This window comes from Rhinoraja longicauda, chromosome 8 (genome assembly GCF_053455715.1).
Source record: "Rhinoraja longicauda isolate Sanriku21f chromosome 8, sRhiLon1.1, whole genome shotgun sequence".
Taxonomy (NCBI): Eukaryota; Metazoa; Chordata; class Chondrichthyes; order Rajiformes; family Arhynchobatidae; genus Rhinoraja; species Rhinoraja longicauda.
Genome location: NC_135960.1, coordinates 42687457 through 42711443, shown reverse-complemented (window position 1 = coordinate 42711443; position 23987 = coordinate 42687457). Strand labels below are relative to the sequence as shown.

Genomic DNA, 23987 nt, shown 5'->3' with positions numbered 1-23987 from the left:
CTGAATTTGTTCCAAGATGTTAGATAGATACCCAAGATATCATTAGAATGTTAAAGTCTTAAAGTTTTGCAAACACGCATTTCAGGTGGTGGATTAGTTAAGGCAGGTGCAGATATGTGTGCTTTGTATAGAAAATGATATATGAAGGCTTGACAATGGAGAGGAAACATCCAAAAGAGGAAGCAATGAGAATTGTTATTGCCCTATTTCACTCGGATTCAATGTACCATTTGATGGTGCCAATATTGTCCATATTCTTCAAATCAAGGATGTAATAATATTGTCCCTCGGCACAAGCTTAGTTTATCCAAGGACATTTAGATTATCTAAGAAAATATTTAAAAGCTAACATTAATTTAAAACAACTTTCCTTGTACATAAATGCAGATTGGCAATCTATTTTAAAGTGGCATTTTCAAGGAAGTTTTACAACACAAAATGTGCAATCCTAAAAAATAGAAATCAAGGGCCTTCATCTAACAAAATACTTTACCAATTTCCTGTTGGTGCTTCTTTAGAGATTGTTCCATTTGCTGCTGGTTTTGTTCCCTAACATGTTCCAATTCAATTTGTTGTTTGTTCTGCAGCATTGCCACCTCCTGTCGTCGTTTATCATTCAGCACTTCTCGTAGCTCAGCAAGACACTCCTCCTTCTCGCGTTGCAAGTTAGACTGCACAAGCTCAAGTTGAGCCCTGTGCATGTTATTTAGACTCAGACGAAGGGACTCCAGTTCCAGACTGTGTTCTGTCTGTTGGAAATAAAGCGTTCTTCTCAGATTACAGAAATCATAGATGGCAATGCGGATATGTTAGTAACCTTGTGTAACCCTCAGCGCATGCTTAGTTAAATACATTCTTCCAAACCTTTGGAAAAGTTTATTTTGCATTGAAAAACTATCCACATACACAGAAACAAGGAACTGCAGATGCTGGAATCTTAAGCAAAACACAAAGTGCTCGAGGAACCAGAGGACATAGGTTTTAGGTGAGGGTGAAAGATTTAATACGAACCTGAGGGGTAACTTTTTCATTCAAAGGGTGGTTAGTGTATGGAACAAGCTGCCGGAAGAAGTAGTTGGGGCAGGTACTATCGCAACATTTAAGAAACAATTAGACAGATACATGGATAGGACAGGTTTAGAGGGATATGGGCCAAATGCAGGTAGGCGAGACTAGTGCAGATAGAACATGTTTGCCGGTGTGGGCAACTTGGATCGAAGAGCTTGTTTCCATGCTGTAAGACTCTATGACTCTAACTCAGTGGGTCAGGCAACATCTAAGTGCTGGAGCAACTCAGTGCATCAGACTGATGATGGCTCCGAACCAAAAAGCCATCTGTCCATCCCCTCCAAAGATGCTGCCTGATCTGCTGAGTTTCTCTAGCACTTTAATTTTTAAGTAAACATTACGACCCCTCCACCCCCCAAGATTGGTTCTCGTTTGAATCTAATAATATTTATGGAAACTCTTCTGTGTCTCCATAAATTAGGCATTTGTAACCCAGGGAAACCCTTTATTAAAAGAGAAAGGAGGAGAGGGAGACAGGATATTAGAGGATAGAAAGGCAGACAGGAATTTGATGGTTGCAAACATAGATGTCAATTCAGGCACAATTAAGATAGATCTGGATCTGCAACCATCTGGAAGAAATAGGACAAAAGGAGGACAAAGCTTTCGAGGGATTTATCAACAGAAGCAAGAAACTTAAGATTGAGATATAATTAACTGAAGCAAATCAGAGGGCTAACAGGCAAATAACAGTAGTTGCAAGTTATAACAATGACCAAATTTTAGGATGACCATAGCTTCATGAATTAGGGAAAAGCTTAGGAACTACAGGCCAGTGAGCTTAACATCTGTGGTCGGAAAGTTACTAGTGTATTCTGAGGGATAGGATATGCATGCATTTAGATAGACAAGGGATGATTAGGGACAGTCAGCATGGTTTTATACATGGGAGATCATGTCTCACAAATCTGATTGAGTTTTACAGTGGGCAATTAACCTGCATGTCTTTATGATGTGGGAGAAAATCAGAGCAGCTGGAAGAAACATGCACAAAGGCTCAAAGGCCAGTTTATTGTCATGTGCACCAATTAAGATACAGTGAAACTCGAAAATACTAAAAAAAAAAGCAAGAGACACAACTACATAAAAGTTAACATAAACATCCACCACAGCAGATTCCCCACACTACGATGGAAGACAAAAAAGTCTAATCTTGTTCCTCTTTATTCTCCCGTGGTCTGGGCAGTTGAGCCATCCGCAGCCGGGGCGGTCGAGCCATCCGCAGTCGGGGCGGTCGAAGCCCCAGCCGTCGGGGCGGTCGAAGCCCCCGCATCGAGGCAGTGCTCCTGTGGCTTGGAGCTCCCGAAGTCGGTTTCCAATCAGGGACCTGCGAGCTTCAAAATGTTGTACGCTGGCTCCCGCGGTCGATCCCCTAGAGGGATCGCCAGCTCCACGATATTAAGTCCGCAGGCTCCCGCGGTTGGATCTCCCCAAGTTGATCTCCAGCAGAGCCCGCCAACACCACAATGTTAGGCCGCAGTGCCAACGGAGATACGATACGGGAAAAAAAAAATTGCATCTCAGTCATGGTAAGAATTTTTTTAAAGTTTCCCCAACCCCCACCCCCCACATAAAACAAGCTAAAGAACACTAAAACATTGATACTAAAAAACAACAAAGAAGGAAGGGACGAGACAGACTGTTGGCAAGGCGGTGGGTCACATGAATAATTTGCTAATTCCATACAGACAGCACCAAAGGTCAGGATTGAACCCAGGGATCTGAGCACTGTGAGGCAGCAGCTCTATCAGCTAAGCCACTGCACCACCCTTAATTATTGTGTGTACACTTGCTGCAGCAGTTCATCAAGCTCCATCACCTTAGGGAACAATATATGGCAAATATATCTGGTCAGCACCCACATTCTCAATAACGTATTCCGTCATTCGCCAATAATAACTAACCTGTATCTGTAGCCGAGCTTGGCATAGTTCTGCTTCATGTGCCGTGTCCAAACGAACACGAATATCATCAAACAGAGATTGCTGTTCTTGAGTCAGTTTTGCACGTTGTTGTTCCACTTTGTCCTTGTGCTTGCTAATCAATGTACTCATCTCTCGATTATGTTCCCGTTCATGAACCTACAAGTAACGGCAACAATTGTTTTTTAGTGAAAGCTCCAAACACAGCTTCGATATGGTTCGCAGACACAAAAGCAAGAATATTAAATTGCAGAGAAAGCTTTCTGGTCAACATTTTCCTGGGCAAGCTAAATAGATAAAACTGGGTCAATATCTTTCCTTTTAGAGTTGCAAACATGGTAGGCATGTTGACAAACGTGATCATACTTCAAAAAACAAATTAATTAGTTCAGAAGCTCTTGGGTCTATTCAGAGGATTTAAATACAGGCTGTTATTACTTCAGTATCCAGTCTGCAGCAAACAATTTTGTGCTAAGCTACATGTATAAATGTATGTATATATATATATATATAAAAATATATATTAAACAAAGGTGCTGTTCTTCCAATTTCCGGTGGGCCTCACTAAGGCATTGGAGGAGCCCATGACAGAACGGTCAGACTGGGAGTGGGAGTTGAAGTGCTCAGCCACCAGGAGATCAGGTTGGTTAAGGCGGACTGAGCAAACATTGACTTCTCCAACTTTAGACCATAGTGAGGCCCACCGGAAATTGGAGGAACAGCACCTTATATTTCGCTTGGGCAGCTTGCAGCCCAGTGGTATGAACATTGACTTCTCCAACTTTAGATAGTTCCTGTCCCTCTCTTCCCCTCTCCCTTCCCAGTTCTCCCTCTAACTTCCTGTCTCCACCTATATCCTTCCTTTGCCCCGCCCCCCTGACATCAGTCTGAAGAAGGGTCTCGACCTGAAACATCACCCATTCCTTCTCTCCTGAGATGCTGCCTGACCTGCTGAGTTACTCCAGCATTTTGTGAATATATATATATATTTTTTTTTTTTTAATTCCCTCCACTCTAAGTTTTTGGCACCATGTCTAGAAATGAGTTCAAGTTTTCCATGACTGCAAAGATAATTGTGAAAAGGATACGAGGCCACAAACAGATGTAGTGTGATGTAGGAAATTATAAAATTGTCCATTTTGGCAGGAAAAGTTTAAGAAAATTATCTAAAGGAAGGGAAATTGTACAGCACCGCAATACAGCGAGATCCGAGCACCCTTATGCATGCTTCTTTAAAAGCTACTAAATAGTTAATTAAGAAAGCTAATAGATGCGACAATTATTTGCTTTATGGAAATTAATATAAAAGTAGGAATTATACTTCAGTTCTATAGGACACTGGTGGCCATCTTTTTAAGATTAGGTGATTGTTTTTCTCTCTCTCTCTCTCTGAGGACAGGTATTTTTGTCTCTAAAAGGTAAAGGAAGTAGTTTGAGATATTTTTACAGCAGAGGTACAGTGCCCTCCATAATGTTTGGGACAAAGACCCATCATTTTTTTTTTGCCTCTATACTCCACAATTTGAGATTTGTAATAGAAAAAAATCACATATGGTTAAAGTGCACATTGTCAAATTTTAATAAAGGCCATTTTTATACATTTTGGTTTCACTATATAGAAATTACAGCAGTGTTTATACATAGTCTCCCCCATTTCAGGGCAACATAATATTTGGGACACAGCAATGCCATGTAAATGAAAGTAGTCATGTTTAGTATTTTGTTGCAAATTCTTTGCATGCAATGACTGCTTGAAGTCTGCGATTCATGGACATCACCAGTTGCTGAGTGTCTTCTCTAGTGATGCTCTGCAGGGCCTGTATTGCAGCCATTTTTAGCTTATGTTTGCTTTGGGGGCTAGTCCTCTTCAGTTTTCTCTTCAGTATATAAAAGGCATGCTCAATTGGGTTCAGATCGGGTGATTGACTTGGCCACTCAAGAATTTACCATTTTATAGCTTGGAAAAACTCTTTTGTTGCTTCAGCAGTATGTTTGGGATCATTGTCTTGCTGTAGAATGAACCGTCGGCCAATGTTTCGAGGCATTTGTTTGAACTTGAGCAGAGAGGATGTGTCTGCACACTTCAGAATTCATTGCCATCAGCAGTTGTATCATCAATGAAGATAAGCGAGCCTGTACCTTCAGCCATACATGCCCAGGCCATAACACCACCACCACCTTGTTTCACAGACGAGGTGGTATTGGGCAGTTCCTTCTCTCCTCCATACTTTGCTCTTGCCATCACTCTGATATAAGTTAATCTTCATTTCATCGGTCCACAAGACCTTTTTCCAGAACTGTGGTTGCTCTTTTAAGTACTTCTTGGCAAACTGTAACCTGGCCATCCTATTTTTGTGGCTAACCAGCAGTTTGCATCTTGCAGTGTAGCCTATGGATTTCTGTTCATGAAGTCTTCTGTGGACAGTGGTAATTAACAAATGCACATCTGACTCCTGAAGAGTGTTTCTGATCTGTCGGACAGGTGTTTGGGGATTTTTCTTTATTATAGAGAATTCTTCTGTCTTCAGCTGTGGAGGTCTTCCTTGGCCTGCCAGTCACTTTGTGATTAGTAAGCTCACCAGTGCTCTCTTTCTTCTCTATGATGTTCCAACAGTTGATTTTGGTAAGCCTAAAGTTTGGCTGATGTCCCAAACAGTTTTATTCTTATTTCCCACTCATAATGGCTTCTTTGACTTTCATTGGCACAATTTTGGTCCTCATGTTGATAAACAGCAATAAAAGTTTTCAAAGGTGATGGAAAGACTGGAGGAAAGACTGGGCGCTGAGAGCTCTCTAATACCTGCACTAAGGAGGCAATTAAGCATACCTGAGCAATTACAAACAGCTGTGAAGCCATGTGTCCCAAACATGATGGTACCCTGAAATGGGGGGATTATATATAAATACAGCTGTAATTTCAACATGGTGAAACCAAAATGTATAAAAATGGCCTTTAATAAAATCTGACGATGTGCACTTTAACACTATATGATTTTTTCTATTACAAATCTCAAATTGTGGAGTGGAGAGGCATATAAATAAATGATGGATCTTTGCCCCAAACATTATGGAGGGCACTATAGATGGAGAAGCAAGGTGACAAAAGAGTACCCTGGTAAACTTGTAATGCTTTCTTAAAATTACATTCAAATCCTGCTAATGGATTCAAGGACCTTGAAACCCTGAAGTGTCTTATTTCTGCTCCCAATTCATATACATTGTGTTCTTTCTCCAGTACTGTGAGCAGGACTGTGTAAGTGTCTCTAACTTCGTCCGAGGTTCCGTAAGATTAACAAAATAAAGTGATCGAGTAGATTGATCTTCCTCCAAAGCAGCCAAACCTCAAATTGCCCCTTTCCATTTAAAAAAAAAAATCTGTTCAAAGAATCATTACTCTGAGAGTGGCTGATCAGCCCATTAAGTCCATGTCGGACTTATGCAATAGCAATCCAACAATCTCACTCTCCTTGCTCTCTCCATAATTCTTCAGTCACCTATCCAGCCTCCCTATAAACGTTTGAATCTGCCTACATTATTCAGTTGTTTCTAGATCCCTCCTGAAATTTAACATTTTAGCCTACAACCTAAATTTAAAATTTAAGACAATTAATTTATCTTACATTACTTCACAATATACAATATCTACTTCTACAAATAATTTCCAATGCTATAAATATTAATGTGTTTAATTCCAACAGAAATAATAAGAGGGTTGCTCTGGTCCCAGAAATGGTATCTCAAATGTTTGTCTAGTTATCAGATATGGGCAGTTCAGTAATAATCCATTATTGTCGCATTCCTGAAAAATCAAATTTTGTGGAAAATCATGTTAGAAAAACGATTGTGTCAATGGGGAAAAGGGGGTAAAGGGCCAGTGTTTTTTTCCTTTTATTTTTGCCGTGTTAACAGGTTTCTTTCATGGTGAAACAGATAATTTTTACCTGTAGCTGGTTTCAGCAACTGATGCTATGATCAACTTTCAGAAGTAATACTTAAATTATTCTATCAAATTTTAAGAAAGCTTTATTTAATAACCCACAGCTTCCATTAATTACAATATCATATTCACCATGGTGTCTTCAGAACATGACATACATTTCAATACAGTAAACCCTCATTATAACAGACCATGGGGGGGGGGGGTTGAAGGAGGAATGGTGCCCATTATTGCCGTTTGTCTCATAACTGAATAAGGTATTATCATTGTATGTAGTTGAACAAAGATCTGCGGATAGACACAAAATGCTGGAGTAACTCATCTCTGGAGAGCAGGAATGGGTTACAGTTCGGGTCGAGATCCTTTTTCAGTCTATCTTTGGTGTAAACTAACATCTGCAGTTCCTTCCTACAGAGATCTGCAGACGATGGTTAATACACAAAAAGACACAAAGTGCTGGAGTAACTCAGCGGCTCAGGCAGAATCGTTGGAGAACACGGATAGGCGACATTGGGACCCTTCTTTAGACTGATTCAGTCTGCTGAGTTACTCCAACACTTTGTGTTGTTTCACCTTAAAACTAGGCGCCAATGCCGCTGGTCTGCACCAGTGAGCCCTTCTTCATCCGGTGACCTGGCTGTTATTGCGGCTCACGTTGTAGCGCCTGGGGCCCGCACTTTCTTCAAGCCGTGGCCAACGACAAGACACGCTCGGTCACCGTGGTGATCCCCCCCACCCTTTCTCCCACTGCCACTTCCAATGTGGAGTATGTCGGCGACTCCGGGAAAGGAGGAGGTGGCGGCAGTCATGGAGTGGGAGGTGGAAGCCAAGAGGACAGAACAATGGGAGATGGAGGCGGGGGCAGCGGTTGAGCAGACAAAGCAATGGCCAATAGAAGGAAGCAGCAGCAGGTGAGAGGGGAGGGAGTCCCACGCTGACCGAGTGCGCCCTGTCGGTGGCCTGAAGAAAGCGGCGCCAGCTACAATGTGAGCCTCTACATTAACCGTGTCAAAGGGACTGTGTAGAGGGTGAAGAAGGGCTCGCTGGTGCACCTTGCGAGTCAGGGGTGGTATCGGAATCCTGTGTTCTAAGCGGCCGGGGGTGGGTTGGCGGACCCATTCACTGTAAACAAAATCTGTTACAAAGGGCTACATTAAAATGAGTTTACTGTATTACAACCATCTCCCATGAATCATAAACAGCAGCATCAAACAGAAGTCCACAGCAAATTGTCTGCACAAATTCTTACCTGTTTAATTAAACCAATTTGTTTTCTCCTTTCATCTTCCTCTTTTTGTTGCAAGTCCAGCACTTTTTTATTCATTTGTGCATTTAACTCCTCTGACTGAAAAGTAAGTTAAAGCAAAAGCACAAAACATTTTACATAAATACAACTCCGCATCCCCACCACTAATTGTAAAACCTTGTGTTACTTCAAATATATTTCAAAGGCAATACCCTGCACAGCAAGCTTTAGGATTTAATATCAAGGCCATCCTGGAGAAGCTGGGAAATGTACATTTAGCATCCATTTATGCACCTGTAAATATCTGGAAGTCACAGAAAATGCCTGATTTCTCCCACCCGCTTCCCTTCAGTGAGAAAAACCATTTTCAATTGGCTTTAATTCACTGTGCCTGCAATAAATTTAGCTGCCACTTTTAAATAACATCCATCCCTCTCATTCCTGCAAAATCAATGGCATAGGTCAGCCTGCTTTCATCTGTCATGGACATGTACTGTGTGCAAAATGCTTATTGCCATCCTCTCTCTCAATAAGACTAAAGTTTCCCTCAAAATCATTGTGGTTACATGTGCTGCACTCTGGGTTCTGCTCTTGAGTTGATCCAACGATGAACAAAAATGTGGCAACAACATTGGGTAACATAGTGGCATGGTTGGTAGAGTCACTACCTTTCAGCACCAGGGTTCAATCCTGATCTGACCTAGTAAAGTTTGCATACTCTCCCTGTGACTGCATGGTTTTCTCCAGGACTCGTTCCTCCCACATGCAACAGTGTGCAAAATCGTAAATTAATTGGCTGCCAGTGTGTGGATGAGTAGCAGGATCTGAGGCAGTTTGAGAGGAATGTGGGGAAAATAAAATGGGGTTATATAAAGTGAGTGTAATGAAAACCCAATAGATTGCATGGACTCAGTGGGCTGAAGGGGCTGTTTCTATGCTGAATAATTCTATCTACTTCCAGAATTCAGACGCAAGAGAAATCCTGAAACCACCCAGCTGGCCTGCTGAAACAAACAAATGGTTGATTGGGTTTCTGCAGGCTATGAAAACAAACAAAATGGAAATGTGTCTTTTTTTTAAAAATAGGTCCATAATCTCACTTCATTGATTAATGACTTTGCAGGGTTACTGAAAAGACAAAAAAACATTGATAAAGAGTACACGCTCAAATGAGAAATTAAGGTCAGTAAAAGGACAACAATCTAAAATCCATACCCAAAGATATCCTAATCCCAATAAAGATATCCAAGACCCACAATCATAAGCAATTACAATGCTTTCAGGTATTTAATAACCAGATATACCTCTTTCTGGTGTTCTGTTTTTAAATTCATAATGTCAGACAGGTACAGCTCTTCCACTTTATTTAATTCTTCCTCATACTGGATAGACACTTCCTTCCGAGCCTCTTCCACTGCACTGATTCGTCTCTCTTCCTGTTGACGCAGGATACTTCGCACCTTTTCACTGTGGCTTTGTTCCATCTCATGTTGAGCTTTATTTTGATTGCTAATCTCCATTTTCAGTGCAGATGTTTGCTGAAGATGTAGGGCCTCTAGTTTTTCTATGATTGTCTTTAACTCTTGAACCTCAGAATGCATTTTACATTCTAAATCTTGAAATTTACTGATCAAATCTCCTTTGTCTTTCTTCAAACAATCATTTTCAGCTTTGATCTGACCAAGTATTTCTTCAACCCTTAAGCAATCATTTGCAGTTGATAACACCTTACTATCAAGCTTCATTTTCTCATCAGTTAGTTGCTTCACACATTCTTCTTTCTCTCGCAGTTTTGTCTCAATTTCCTCAAGTTCTTTGCACAGGGAGTCCTCCCGCATGGTTTTCTGTCCCAGGAATTCAGATATTGTTTGATTCTTGTTTTTTTGGACATCAAGTTGATTCTGCAGCTGATCCCGTTGGTTCTGCAATGCAGTGAGCTGACGACCAAACAAGGATTGCACTTCACTGTTCACTGAATCTGCAGCTAGTTTTTGTTCTTGAACTTCTTTGACCAGCTGCTCCTGCTCCTTTAGCTGGGCCAGCAACAACTGATTTTCTTGTTTCAAATCTTTAATATCTTTTAACATTTCTAAATCACTTTCTTTCTCTTTTCTCACTTTTTTCTCTGCTATTATCACAGACTGCATCTTCAGGTCATTTTTTTCACTCTCATGAACCATGCCCTTCAATTGTTCTTCACAGCGTAATCGTTCTGCACTTTCCTTTTCTAATTCTAATCGAAGGCTTGATAATTCTTCCAACACAGCTTTCCATTTCTGCTCAGCTTCCTGTGTTTGGCTGGCTGACATTTTAGCTTCTTTATACATCTTCTCCAGTTCCAACCCTCTTTGTCGCAGCTCTTTTGATAATTCTGCACATTTTTTGGTCATAACAACCTTCTCTTGGTTTGCTGCCTCGATGTTTTCAGATATATTATTCATGTGCAATATATTTTGTGAATTTATTTTTTGATCGTCCATTTCCTTTCTAAGTGCCGCTGTCTTCAGACCATATTGCATTTCTATATCTTGCCGAAGTTTGGTCAATTCTGCTTCATGATCAAATAGCATTTTTGTTTTAAGCTGCTCAAGTTCTACTTCCTGAGATTCAGCCAGCAGACTCAACACTTCATCCTTCTCCCTCTCCATCATTTCTAATTTGATACTATAATTTGTAATTTCATGCTCATGTTGGATATGCAGCTCCCTATTCGTCTCCTTTTCTTGAGCCAAGCAAGCATTCAAATGTTCTTTTTCAGATTTGTACATCTTAATCTGATCTTCCAGATCTTGCACTAAATGTCTGTCCAGCTCATAAATTTCAGATTTCTCCTGTGGGATCACCATCATATTTTCTAACTTTTGCTGGAGCTCTTCTTTCTCAAGACAGGATTCTTGCAGCTTCTCATTTAGACCAGAGATCAATTCATTTTGATCACCATCAGTATGGCTATGAATCTGACTTTGTAAAAAGTCAAGCTCTGCTCTGTGCTTAATATTCAGTTCATCAATTTCTTGCTTGGTTTGTTCACGCAGCTCCTGCTTTAAGTGGGCTATTTCCTGTCTCTGCATCGTCTCCAGATCACGCCTCAGTTGAGCCACATACCACAGAGTATCTATTTGACCAACCTGCTTTTGCATGTCTTCCACATGGTCCATTTGAGGACCAACTTCTTTGAGAGACTGATGTTGTCTCTGCTCATTAGCAGATTCAACATTATTGAACTCAGCAACTTCTTGATGCCAGAGTGACAATGAGTGATGTAGCTGTGACATGGTGCTCTCTTTATTGTTCAGACTTTCCCTTAACTCTTTAATGGCTTCCTCTTTTTCTTCCATCCATTGATTTAATTGTTGCACTGTATTTTCAGTAATTTTCTGTTGTTCAACTATCTGAATAAGACAGTTCTCTTTGTCTTTAGCATTCTTTAAAAGAAAACACCATTTGAACCATCAAAAACAGTATTAAAAACATGGTACTTCCCCTTCTATTCCCATCAAAATGGTAGTTTGCATCTTCTCTAGAAACACAGGATCAATTTTATGCCACTATCTCTGCCAATCTGAGTCAGACCAATATACAACAAAACAGGCCTTTGGCCCAAATCGCCATGCTGACCAATGTCTCTCACTGAGCTAGTCTCATTTGCCTGAATTGGGCCCACACCCCTCTAAAACTTTCTATTTCATGAACCTGTCTGAATGTCTTTTAAACTTTGTAAATGTACTGCCACTACCATTTCCTTTGGCAGATTGTTCCATATACCCATCTTTGTGTGAAAAACCTGCCCCTTTAAATCTTTCCCCTCTCAGGTTAAATCTATGCCTTCCAGTTTAGACACCCCTATCCTGGAGAAAAGTCCATCCATCTATCTATGCCAATCATTTTATAAACCTCTCAGGCTCACTCCTCAGTCTCCAGTCCAGGGAAAATAGTCCCAGCGTATCCATTCTCTCCATATAATAATAATAATAATAATAATAATAATAATAATGCATTACATTTATATAGCGCTTTTCAAACACTCAAAGACGCTTTACAAGGATTACTAGAACATAGAGAAGAAAATAAATAGATAAATAAGTAAACGAACAGAAAAAGGAGACAGAAGGTGAGGTGACGGTCAGTGGTTGAAGGCAGTGCTGAACAGGTGAGACTTCAGTGATGTTTTGAATGTGGTGAGTGAGGAGGAGTCTCTGACGGTTTGGGGTAGTGAGTTCCAGAGGGTGGGAGCAGCGATGGAGAAAGCCCTGTCCCCCCAGGATCTGAGTTTGGTCCGGATGGGGGGGGGGGGGGGCAGGAGGTTGGCAGCAGCAGAGCGGAGGGTGCAGGTGGGAGTGTGCCTGTGGAGGAGGTCAGTCAGGTAGGATGGGGCCAGGTTATGGAGGGCTTTGTAGGTCATGAGGAGGATTTTGTACTGGATTCTCTGGGGGATGGGGAGCCAGTGGAGCTTGTAAAGGACGGGGGTGATATGGTCACGGATCGGGGAGTGGGTGAGTAGACGGGCAGCGGAGTTCTGAATGTATTGAAGTTTACTGATGATTTTTGAGGGTGAGCCATAGAGGAGGCTGTTGCAGTAGTCCAGACGGGAGGTGATGAAGGCGTGGATGAGGGTTTCTGCAGCTGTGGAGGAGAGGGATGGACGGAGACGGGCGATGTTTTTGAGGTGGAAGAAGGCTGTCTTTGTGATGTGTTTGATGTGTTTGTCGAAGGAGGGGGTTTGATCAAAGATGATTCCAAGATTCCGGATGTGAGGGGAGGTGGATACTGGGAGACCATCAATATTGAGGATGAAGTTTTGGGTGGATTTTGTGAGCGTTTTTGGACCAATGATGATGATTTCAGATTTGTTGCAGTTGAGTTTGAGGAAATTTGATTGAAGCCAAGATTTTATTTCAGTGATGCAGTGATATAACTCTGCCTTCCAGTCCCGATAACATTCTTGTGAATATTTTCTGCGCCCTCTCTAGCTTAATCACACCCTTCCTCTTGTATGGCAACAAGAACTACACACAATATTCCACGTGCATTCTTATCATATCATCATATCATATCATATATATACAGCGCGGAAACAGGCCTTTTCGGCCCACCAAGTCCGCGCCGCCCAGCGATCCCCGTACATTAACACTATCCTACACCCACTAGGGACAATTTTTACATTTACCCAGCCAATTAACCTACAAACCTGTACGTCAACATCTAATACAGCGAAAAACATGATATCCCAACTCCTATACCTGATGCCCTATTTGATGAATGCAAGTATGCCGTACAACATCTTCTCCACCTTGTCTACTTGTATTACTGCTTTCAGGAAACTATGTACTTACACCCTTTGATTTCTCTGTTCCTCAGGGCCTTATATTTTGAAGTGTATGTCTTACCCGGTTTTAACTTCCCAAAATGCAGAACTTCACATTTCTTAGAGTTGAATCCTCTCCGCCACTCCTTTGCCCACTTCCCCAGTTGATTAAGATCTAGATGTAACCTTAGACTACCTTCTCAATTGTTCACCATACGACTAATTTTGGTACTATCCACATATGTCCTAACTGAACCATCTACTTTTTTTTTAGATCATTAATATACATGACAAACAACAGTGGACCCAACACCAATCCCAACACCATGTCTTCAATCTGAAAAACAACCTCCCAACTACCACTCTCTGATTCCATACATGCACGCAATTTTGTATCCAATTGGCTAGCTCTATCTGAATTCATGGGATCTTAACTTCAGGACCACTCTACATTTAGAGAGCGGGTCAAAGGACTTGCTAAAGTCTTATGGTCAATGTCTATCACCTCACCCTCGTCAATCCCCTTGGCCACCTTTTCAAAAACTTAAATTCATGAGACAAAATTACCCATGCATAAACCAATATTGACTATCCCTTATCAGAGATAAGTCCTTGCCTTTTCAAATGTTGGTAGGTCCTGTCCCTCGGAGCCCCCTCTAGTAACTTTCACCACAAATGTTGTCTCACTGGCGTGTAGTTTCTTGACCTGCTTTTGCAGCCCTTCTTAAATAAAGTCACTATATTAGCCACCCTACAGTCTTCAGGTACCTCCGGAAGATACAAAGGCCATGCCAGGGCACTCGCTATTTCTTCACTTGCTTCCACAACTTCCCATGATACACTTGGTCAAAACCCAGGGAATTATGCACATATAAACACTAAGACTTCCTACCTCCTCTTTTGCAATATCTATACATCAGTTAGCTTCCCTGATTTCCTCATGACCTTCTTTACAGTATATGGATACGTATTCATTTAAGACTTCACTCATCTCTCTTGGCTCCACCAATTTTTTGGTATTCTTTATTTATCTACTACGGATATCGCATGCTTTTTGCCCTCGTGATTTTCCTCTGAAATGTACTTCATCCCTTGTACAAGGGATTCGCTCGATCCCAAATTGCCCGTCTCTCATTTATGCCTCCTTTTTCCAGGACAGTCTTAGAGTCATAGTGATACAGCATGGAAACAGGCCCTTCGACCCAACAAGCCCACACCTGCCAACATACCCCAGCTACACTAGTCCCACCTGCCCATGTTTGTATATTGTATTGTATTGTATTGTATGCCCTCTAATTCTCAACCCTGGGAAAAACGTCCCTGTTCGTTCACCCTATCTATTCACCTCATGATTTTAGACAATAGACAATAGGTGCAGGAGTAGGCCATTCGGCCCTTCGAGCCAGCACCGCCATTCAATGTGATCATGGCTGATCATTCTCAATCCGTACCCCGTTCCTGCTTTCTCCCCATACCCCCTGACTCCACTATCCTTAAGAGCTCTATCTAGCTCTCTCTTGAATGTATTCAGAGAATTGGCCTCCACTGCCCTCTGAGACAGAGAATTCCACAGATTCACAACTCTCTGACTGAAAAGGTTTTTCCTCATCTCTGTTCTAAATGCCCTACCCCTTATTCTTAAACTGTGGCCCCTGGTTCTGGACTTCCCCCAACATTGGGAACATGTTTCCTGCCTCTAACGTGTCCAACCCCTTAATAATCTTATACGTTTCGATAAGATCCCCTCTCATCCTTCTAAATTCCAGTGTATACAAGCCTAGTCGCTCCAGTCTTTCAACATATGACAGTCCCGCCATTCCGGGAATTAACCTAGTGAACCTACGCTGCACGCCCTCAATAGCAAGAATATCCTTCCTCAAATTTGGAGACCAAAACTGCACACAGTACTCCAGGTGCGGTCTCACTAGGGCCCTGTACAACTGCAGAAGGACCTCTTTGTTCCTATACTCAACTCCTCTTGTTATGAAGGCCAACATTCCATTGGCTTTCTTCACTGCCTGCTCTACCTGCATGCTTCCTTTCAGTGACTGGTGCACTAGGACACCCAGATCACGTTGTACGTCCCCTTTTCCTAACTTGACACCATTCAGATAATAATCTGCCTTCCTATTTAAAAATAACCCTCAGTCTCTTGCACTCCAAGGAATAAAGCCCTTTTTTCCAGCCACAGCCTCTCCTTTTTGCTCAGGCCTTTGTCCTGGCAACATCCTCTTTTATATATTTCTAATAGGACTAGTTTTGGATTCCAACAAATTGAAACACCTTCAATTCTGTAACTCATCATACTTTTAAAGAATATCAGGCTACCACTCAACTTTCTTTCTTTAAAAAGGGATCCAAATAAATTCAATCTTTTCTTATCATTAGAGCTGCCTTGGTTAGATATCATCTGGTTTAGTTTAGATCAGCAAAACCTTCAGGCCCCGACTCTCAGTCTGAAGAAGAGCCTCGACCCGAAACATCACCTATTCCGTTTCTCCAGAGATGTTGGCTGATCCACTGAGTTACTCCAGCTTTTTTGTGTCTTATCTACGGCTTTGTACGTGGCAGGTTGCGTCTCACTAACATGATAACTTTTTTTGATGAGGTGACAAAATAAATTGATGAAGGTAGGACAATGGATATTGTTTACATGGTTTTTAGTAAGGCTTTTGATAAAGTCCCTCTTGGTAGGCTGATCCAGAAGATTAAGATGTACGTGATCACGATGATTTGGGATGTATGGATTCAGAACTGGCTTATTCATCGAAAAAAGAGGGTTGTGACAGAAGATAGATATTCTGGCTGGAGGTCTGTGACCAGTTGAGTTCCAGAGGGATTTTGCTGGGATCTCTGCTGTTTGCGACATATACCTTGTATATATAAATAACTTAGATGTAAATGTAGATGGGTTGGTGAGTAAGTTGGCTGATGGCATGAAATTTGTAGGAGTTGCAGACAATGAAGAATGCTGTCAGAAGATAAAGCAGGATGTAAACCAGCTGCAGAAATGGGCAGAGAGAAAGCAGATGGAGTTTAATCCCAGCGAGTGTGAGGTGTTGCACTTTGGGAGGTTGAGAGAGTATGCAGTTAATGGCAAGATCCTTAACAGCATTGATATGAAGAGGGTCTTCAAGTTCCAAGTTATCCAAGTTCATAACTCCAAGTTCATAGCTCCATGAAGGTGCAGCAAAAGTAGATAGGGGTGGTAAAAAGGTATTTGTCTGCTTGGCTTCATTGCTAGAGGCATTGAATATAAGATCAGGGAGTCATGATACAGCTCTGTAGGACTTTGCTGAGGCTGCATTTAGAGTGCTGTGTGCAGTTCCAGTCTCCCCATTACAAGAAATGTGAAGGCTTTGGAAAAGGAGCACAGGAGGTTTACCAGAATGGTCCTTGGATTAGATGGATTTAGCTACAGGGAGAGGTTGGATACATACATAGACATAGATACATAGACAATAGGTGCAGGAGTAGGCCATTCGGCCCTTCGAGCCAACACCGCCATTCAATGTGATCATGGCTGATCATCCACAATCAGTACCCTGTTCCTGTCTTCTCCCCATATCCCTTGATTCCACTAGCCCTAAGAGCTCTATCTAACTCTTTTGAATGCATCCAGTGAATTGGTCTCCACTGCCTACTGAGGCAGAGAATTTTACAAATTCACAACTCTCTGTGTGAAAAAGTATTTCCTCAACTCAGTTCTAAATGGTCTACCCCTTATTCTTAAACTGTGGCCCTTGTTTCTAGACTCCCCCAACATCGGGAACATGTTTCCTGCATCTAGCGTGTCCAATCCCTTCATAATTTCTATGATCCCCTCTCATCCATCTAAATTCCAGTGATAGACTTGGATTATTTTCTCTGGAACGTGGAGGTTGAGGGGAGACTAGATGGAAGTAGATTAACAGGCATGTGAGTGAGGTAAAAAAAAAGTGGAAAGAGCCAAGTGCTTGCGCGAGGTGTACAGCGGGGGTCAGAAAATTGAACATTTTTGAAAATTGACACACAAAATTACCAGTTTCAAGCCTCTTTTAGTGCATTACAACGGTAAAACGGACATTACAAAATAATGTGAATATGTCACTGTATACTAATAAAATGTTGAAATAAATTCGAACATTAATTGATAATCAGCCCAAAAATGTTGTAATTGGCTTTTCTGCTGTGTTTTATATTTTAACCCCGTCTTAATTAATTTAGTTATATAATCTTGCACTTAAATTTAATATTTATTACAGTTCCATCACTGATTTTCTGGCACTCTTGGTTCCAGAGGTTTGCTGGTTTATCCAGCCAGCCAAGGAAGTCGGTTATGGGGATAGGTTTGCCGGCTCCAGCTGGGCTGGAGTTCCAGAGTCCCGGCCGCAGGTTGCAAATTCAACCCACCGATCGGCCTTGGAAGTACTGATGAGGTCGAGATTGGCTGCCTTGCCCAGCCTAAGTGCCACATTTTCGGGGAGACTTCCAAGGCGCGGGGGATTTCTCGCGGAACCCCTAGCGACCTCTAGCGAATTCCTAGTGTTCATTACGTCTATGCATCGCTCATTTTCTCTTTTTTTTTCCAGATCCGATTTCTCCGTTGGTAAACGCGATTTTGGCAAAGTGAAAAACGCCGAAACACTGCAAAAAGTGCGGAAAATGGATTTTAAAACGCGGAAATCCGCGGAAAATTCACATGCCTGTATACAGTTATGAGAGGCACTGATAGGATAGACAGTCAGAACCTTTTTTCCAGGCTGGGAATGTCCAGCACTCAAGGGCATAGCTATAAGGTGAAGGGGACAAGTTTAAAAGAGACATGCAGGGCAAGTTGTTGGGTTTTTGTTTACCTGGAACGCATTGCCTGGGATGGTGGTGGAGGCAGAAATGATAGTGGCGTTTAAGAGGCTATTAGATACGCATATGAACACGCAGGGGATAGAGGGATATGGATCATGTACAGATGAGATCACTAACGTACCATCATGATCAGATCAAACATTGCAGGCTGAAGGGTTCGTTCCTGTGCTATACTGTTTTATGTTCAATGTAACGCTTACAACAACTTCTACTCTTTTTTCACCTGCTCTGAATATTCTAGTTGAAGCTCTAGATCATGCGCTCGTTGTTCAAGAGTTTCCATACGGTCACACTGGTCTTTATGACTCTGCTGGAACAGGGAAATCTGTTGCTGTGCCTGAAGAAGCTCCACAAGTCCCGGACTTTGGTTTTTCAGAATATCACTTGCCTGCAAAATAACATCACACTTGAAAATGATTCTTGACGAAAGCTCCCAAGGAAGCATCAAATTCACTTTCATCTCAATAAAAATACCAATAATTCAAATCGTCAAAAAGACAAACATAAAATTATAGCTGGACACAAGAGACGCTGAAATCTTGAGCAAAACACAAAGTGCTGGAGGTTCTGAAAAAGGGTCCCGCCCTGAGATGTCAAATCCCTCCATAGATGCTGCTTGACCCACTGAGGTCTGCCAGCCCTATGTGTTATGCTTAAACTACTAGCTTATTACTATTGCAAAGTTGCTTAAGTGATATCACACCCCAAGCACAATACATAAAAATATACTTTCTACACTGGATGGGGTACAAGAAAGATTATTGTAAGAGTCTGAAAAACTGCTTTCCAGCAATGTATATTAGGTTAATGATGCACAATTCCTTGCAATTGGTGACACCAAAAATATTTTGGGCAGGTGCAACAAAAGCTGCAATGTTTTTTTAGTTATATCATTATTGGAATGGGGTACTGCATTTTTAATCAGACATGCCAACATTAAGCTGTTATCACCACACCACAGCCAGTATGTCAGCCACATCATATTGTCATGACTTCCCACACCAATTATAAATATCCAAGACATTCTGCAGGCACTTTAACGTATTTTATAGTATCACAGAACACTCTTTCTTACCTTGGGAGAATTTTAACTAGAGAGGCAGGGGGTGGGAACCAGAGAAATCAGTCAGAAATTGAAAGAAGTGATGGGAAGGTAGAGGTTAGCATCAGAGAATTTCACAGGAAGGACAGGCAGGGAGAGTTGAAGGACTATGGTGACACTGATGGCCAAAGGTTATTTATTTCAATGCAAGAAGTATTGTGGAGAAAGCAGATGAACCAGGAGCCTGGATCAGTTTAGCTTAGAGATACAGTGCGGAAACAGGCCCTTCGGCCCACCGAGTGAGGCAAACTATAATGTTATTGAGTAGGAATTTGGGAGGTTAAATATAAGGGGAAAATATACATTTAATTGCACGACCTTTAGTGGCATTGATGTATAAATGGAACTTGGGAACCAGGTCCATGACACCCTGAAAGTGGCAACACAAGTATGATGGAGTGGTAAAGAAGGCATATGGTATGCTTGCTTTCATAGGTTGGGGCAGAATAAGAGTCCTACACTCTATAAAGGTTTAGAGGGATACATGTCACAATAGAACCATAGATAAGGCATCTTGCTTTGCATGGATGTTAAAAAATACAGTATATTAATGCAATTAAATGTATATTTTCCCCTTATATTTGACCTCCCGCATTCCTGCTCAATAACATTATAGTTTGCCTTACTCCAATTTAGTACCTTCCTGCAAGGTCCAGCCTTCTCCTTATTTAAAACAATCTTAAAACTTTTTGAGCTGTGAGCACTATCCCCAAAATAGTCTTCTATTGAAACACCAATCACCTGGCCAGGCTCAATTCCCAACACAAGGTCCAATATGTTCTCTTCTCGGGTTGGACTATCCACACACTGTTTCATGAAACCCTCATGGATACATCTCGTAATTAAAACCCACTGACTCCCATAGCTATCTAGACTACACACTTCTGTGTGAGAAGGAACTGCAGATGCTGGTTTAAACCGAAGATAGACACAAAAAGCTGGAGTAACTCAGCAGGATAGGCAGCATCTCTGGAGAGAGGAATGGGTGAGGTTTCGGGTCGAGACATTCTGAAGAAGGATCTCGACCCGAAACGTCACCCATTCCTTCTTTCCAGAGATGCTGCCTGTCCCGCTGAGTTACTTCAGCTTTTTGTGTCTATTTTAGACTACACTTCTTCTCACCCTGCTTCCTGTAATGACTCTCCCCTACTCCCAATTCCTCCGTCTATGCCACATCTGCGCCCAGGATGAGGTTTTCCACACCAGGTCATCGGAAATGTCCTCATTCTTTAGGAAACGGGAGTTCCCTTCTTCCATTATAGATGAGGCTCTCAATATCCCGCAGATCTGCTCTTGCTCCCCCTCCCCCCATTCGTAACAATGGCAGAATCGCCCTTGTCCTCACCTTCCACCCCATCAGCCGTCCCATACAGCATATAATCCTCCAACATTTTCGCCACCTCCAACGGGATCCCACTTCTGGCCACATCTTCCCATCTCCACCCCTTTCTGCTTTCCGCAGAGACTGTTCCCTCTGCAACTCCTTGGTCAACTCATCCCTTCCCACCCAAACCACCCCCTCCCCAGGTATTTTCCCCTGCAACCGCAGGAGATGCAACACCTGTCCCTTTACCTCCCCCTCAAATCCATCCAAGGACCCCAACAGTCTTTCCAGGTGAGGATAGGTTCACTTGCACCTCCTCCAATCTCATCTACTGTATCCGCTGTTCCAGGTGTCAACTCCTGTACATCGGCGGGACAAAGCACAGGCTCGGCGATCGTTTCACTGAACACCTCTGCTCAGTCCACCTTAACCTACCTGATCTCCCGGTTGCTCAGCACTTTAATTCCCTCTCCCATTCCCAATCTGACCTTTCTGGCCTGGGCCTCCTCCATTGTCAGAGTGAGGCCCAGCGCAAATTGGAGGAACAGTACCTCATATTTTGTTTGGGTAGCTTACACCCCAGTGGTATGAACATTGACTTCTCTAACTTCAAATAGCCCTCTCTTTCCCTCTCTCTCCATCCCCTCCCCAGTTCTCACACCAGTCTTACTGTCTCTGTTTACATTCTATCTCTGTTCCACCCATTCCCCTGATATCTGTCTCGACCCAAAACGTCACCCATTCCTTCTCTCCAGAGATGCTGCCTTGTACCGCTGAATTACTCCAGCATTTTGTGTCCACAGTATATTTAAAGATGGTACCTGCTGTAATTGGTGCTGTAGAGACTGAATTTTATCAGTTAACTCCAAGGCTTCTTGCTCTACCTCATCTCGATTCTGAATAGCTTGCTGCAGGTTACCCGTCAACTGGCCAATTAGCTCATTCCTTTCCTGTACTGCTATCTCCAACTCCTGACAAGACATGAATATTAAGAGCACAACAATGTTGAATGTATTGTAAATATGTACAATTTACCCAATTATCCTGTCTGCCAAAAATAGCTGTCAGATAATATGCTTTAATTCTTATTTTAGACTATCCCATGAAAAAATATGAAAATGCTAATGCAGATTGCATAATAGACAAGTTCCAGGTGTTGCACACTTTCAACAGAAAACTCAATAATGATACTTAATTCAAATCCTCATTTGCAAAATTGACATTTACTTTATTAAAACAAGTCACACGTTGAAAGCCTATCAATAAACAGTCTGGAGCGGTACATGGATAGGAAAGGTTTTGCAGGACATGGGCCAAATGCGGGCAGGTGGGATTAGTGTAGATGTGGCATCTTGGTCGGCATGGATATGTTGGGCTAAAAGGTCTGTTTCCATGCTCTGGCTCGATTAATTGTTTAGAGATTCTTTCATATTAATGAATATAACACCCTAAAACCAATGGCCCCTTTTTATTTAGGGTTTTCAAATGGGGCACGTTATGTATCCTAAAATATCATAAAATGTACATCTAAGGTAAAACATATGAAATAACCCAAATGCATTACCATTCCTTGCCAAATTCATTGGCTTCTTTTCCACTAATGTGTCAACTTTAAAATGCTCATTCTAATTTGACCACAGCCTCAACCCCGCTCATTCTGGTGTCCTCATATTGGCCAAAGATCCTTTGTTAGAATCTGGTCCACTCATTTCAGACATTCAAGAACCTTGCCAATTTCATCGGGAGATAAATGTTTTGATACCAGGTGACACAATTCAGCGGGTCAGGTAATATTTCTGGAAAATATGAATAGGCAACGTTTCGAGTCGAGACCCTTCAGAAGAAGCATCCCAACCTGAAGCATCGTCTTCCCATGTTTTCCTGAGATGCTGCATCTAAAGAAGGACCCATCCGAAACTTTCCCTATTCATATCTTCCAAAGATGCTCCCTGACCTGCTAAATTACTCCAGCACTTTTTGCCTTTTTGGAATACCAGCATCTGCAATTCCTTGTGTCGACAGTAAACTTTTTGAAATCCCTGTCATTAGATGACATGGTGGACATTGAATCTTCTCCAGTACTGGATAGAGGCCTTGTCTGCTGATAGAATTGAAAGTTCTCTGAATTTTTCTTGGATTAAATGCAGGGAGACAATCATGTCTATTGTGGATCTACCACCGCAGAAACCACATTGTGCCTCAGGGTATATCCTCTCAGCAAGTCTGTGGTCTTTACAGGATTCTCTAGCAAAGGCCTTTCCTGTTACTTTCTTGTAATTATGTTATAAAATCTACAAAGCATTCAGCAAGATAATTTTTTTATCTTTTTATCTATTTTTAAAGATTTTTTTCACTTTCACTTACAGCTAGGAAAAAAGTTCCATTCTGACTAGATTACAGGTTCAGTGCGAAATATCTGGTATATTAGGTAGCCATAACATCCTTTGGGCTAGAAACAAAAAAAAGGCCAGGTCTGATTCTGATAAATAGAGGCAAGGATTGGTGCAGGTGTGATGACAAGGGAAGTCAAGGACAACATAAAAATAAAAGGGAAAAAGTATAATTTAGCAAAGAAGTGTGGGAAGCCAGAGGATTGGGACTCTTTTAAAGAACAACAGAAGATAACTAAAAAGGCAATACGGGGAGAAAAGATGAGGTACGAGGGTAAACTAGCCAATAATATAAAGGAGGATAGTAAAAGCTTTTTTAGGTATGTGAAGAGGAAAAAAATAGTCAAGGCAAATGTGGGTCCCTTGAAGACGGAAGCAGGGGAATTTATTATGGGGAACAAGGAAATGGCAGAAGAGTTGAACCGGTACTTTGGATCGGTCTTCACTGAGGAGGATACAAACAATCTCCCAGATGTTTTAGTGGCCAGAGATCCTAGGGTGACAGAGGAACTGGAGGAAATCCACATTAGACAGGAAAATGTTTTGGGTAGACTGATGGGACTCAAGGCTGATAAATCCCCAGGGCCTGATGGTCTGCGTCCCAGGGTGCTTAAGGAGGTGGCTCTAGAAATTGTGGACGCATTAGAGAGATAGAGGGTATGAATTTATGGCTGAGGGGCTGGTGCAGAGAGCAGGGATTTCGATTTCTGGACCACTGGGATCTCTTCTGGGCTAGGGGTGACTTGTACAAAAGGGACGGGTTGCATCTTAACAGCAGGGGGACAAACATTCTGGCAGGCAGGTTTGCTAGTGTGACACCTGTGGCTTTAAACTAAGTAGTGGGGGGG

General features: G+C 41.9%; 1 protein-coding gene across 9 annotated transcripts in view; it reads right to left on the bottom strand.

The window, feature by feature from the left end:
- The window catches only part of pcnt (pericentrin), a 194484-nt gene that overhangs the window by 139133 nt on the left and 31364 nt on the right, over positions 1 to 23987 (bottom strand). For 8 of the 9 annotated variants that reach the window (XM_078403749.1, XM_078403752.1, XM_078403754.1 and 5 more), the window contains exons 4-9: positions 21571 to 21720; positions 18547 to 18711; positions 9478 to 11598; positions 8177 to 8272; positions 2973 to 3149; positions 494 to 749 (exon numbers count right to left, since the gene is read on the bottom strand). In XM_078403749.1, the coding sequence (XP_078259875.1) occupies positions 494 to 749; positions 2973 to 3149; positions 8177 to 8272; positions 9478 to 11598; positions 18547 to 18711; positions 21571 to 21720 (2965 nt within the window). The remainder of the gene's footprint in view (positions 1 to 493; positions 750 to 2972; positions 3150 to 8176; positions 8273 to 9477; positions 11599 to 18546; positions 18712 to 21570; positions 21721 to 23987) is intronic. The other variant, XM_078403756.1, reaches the window with a different exon arrangement.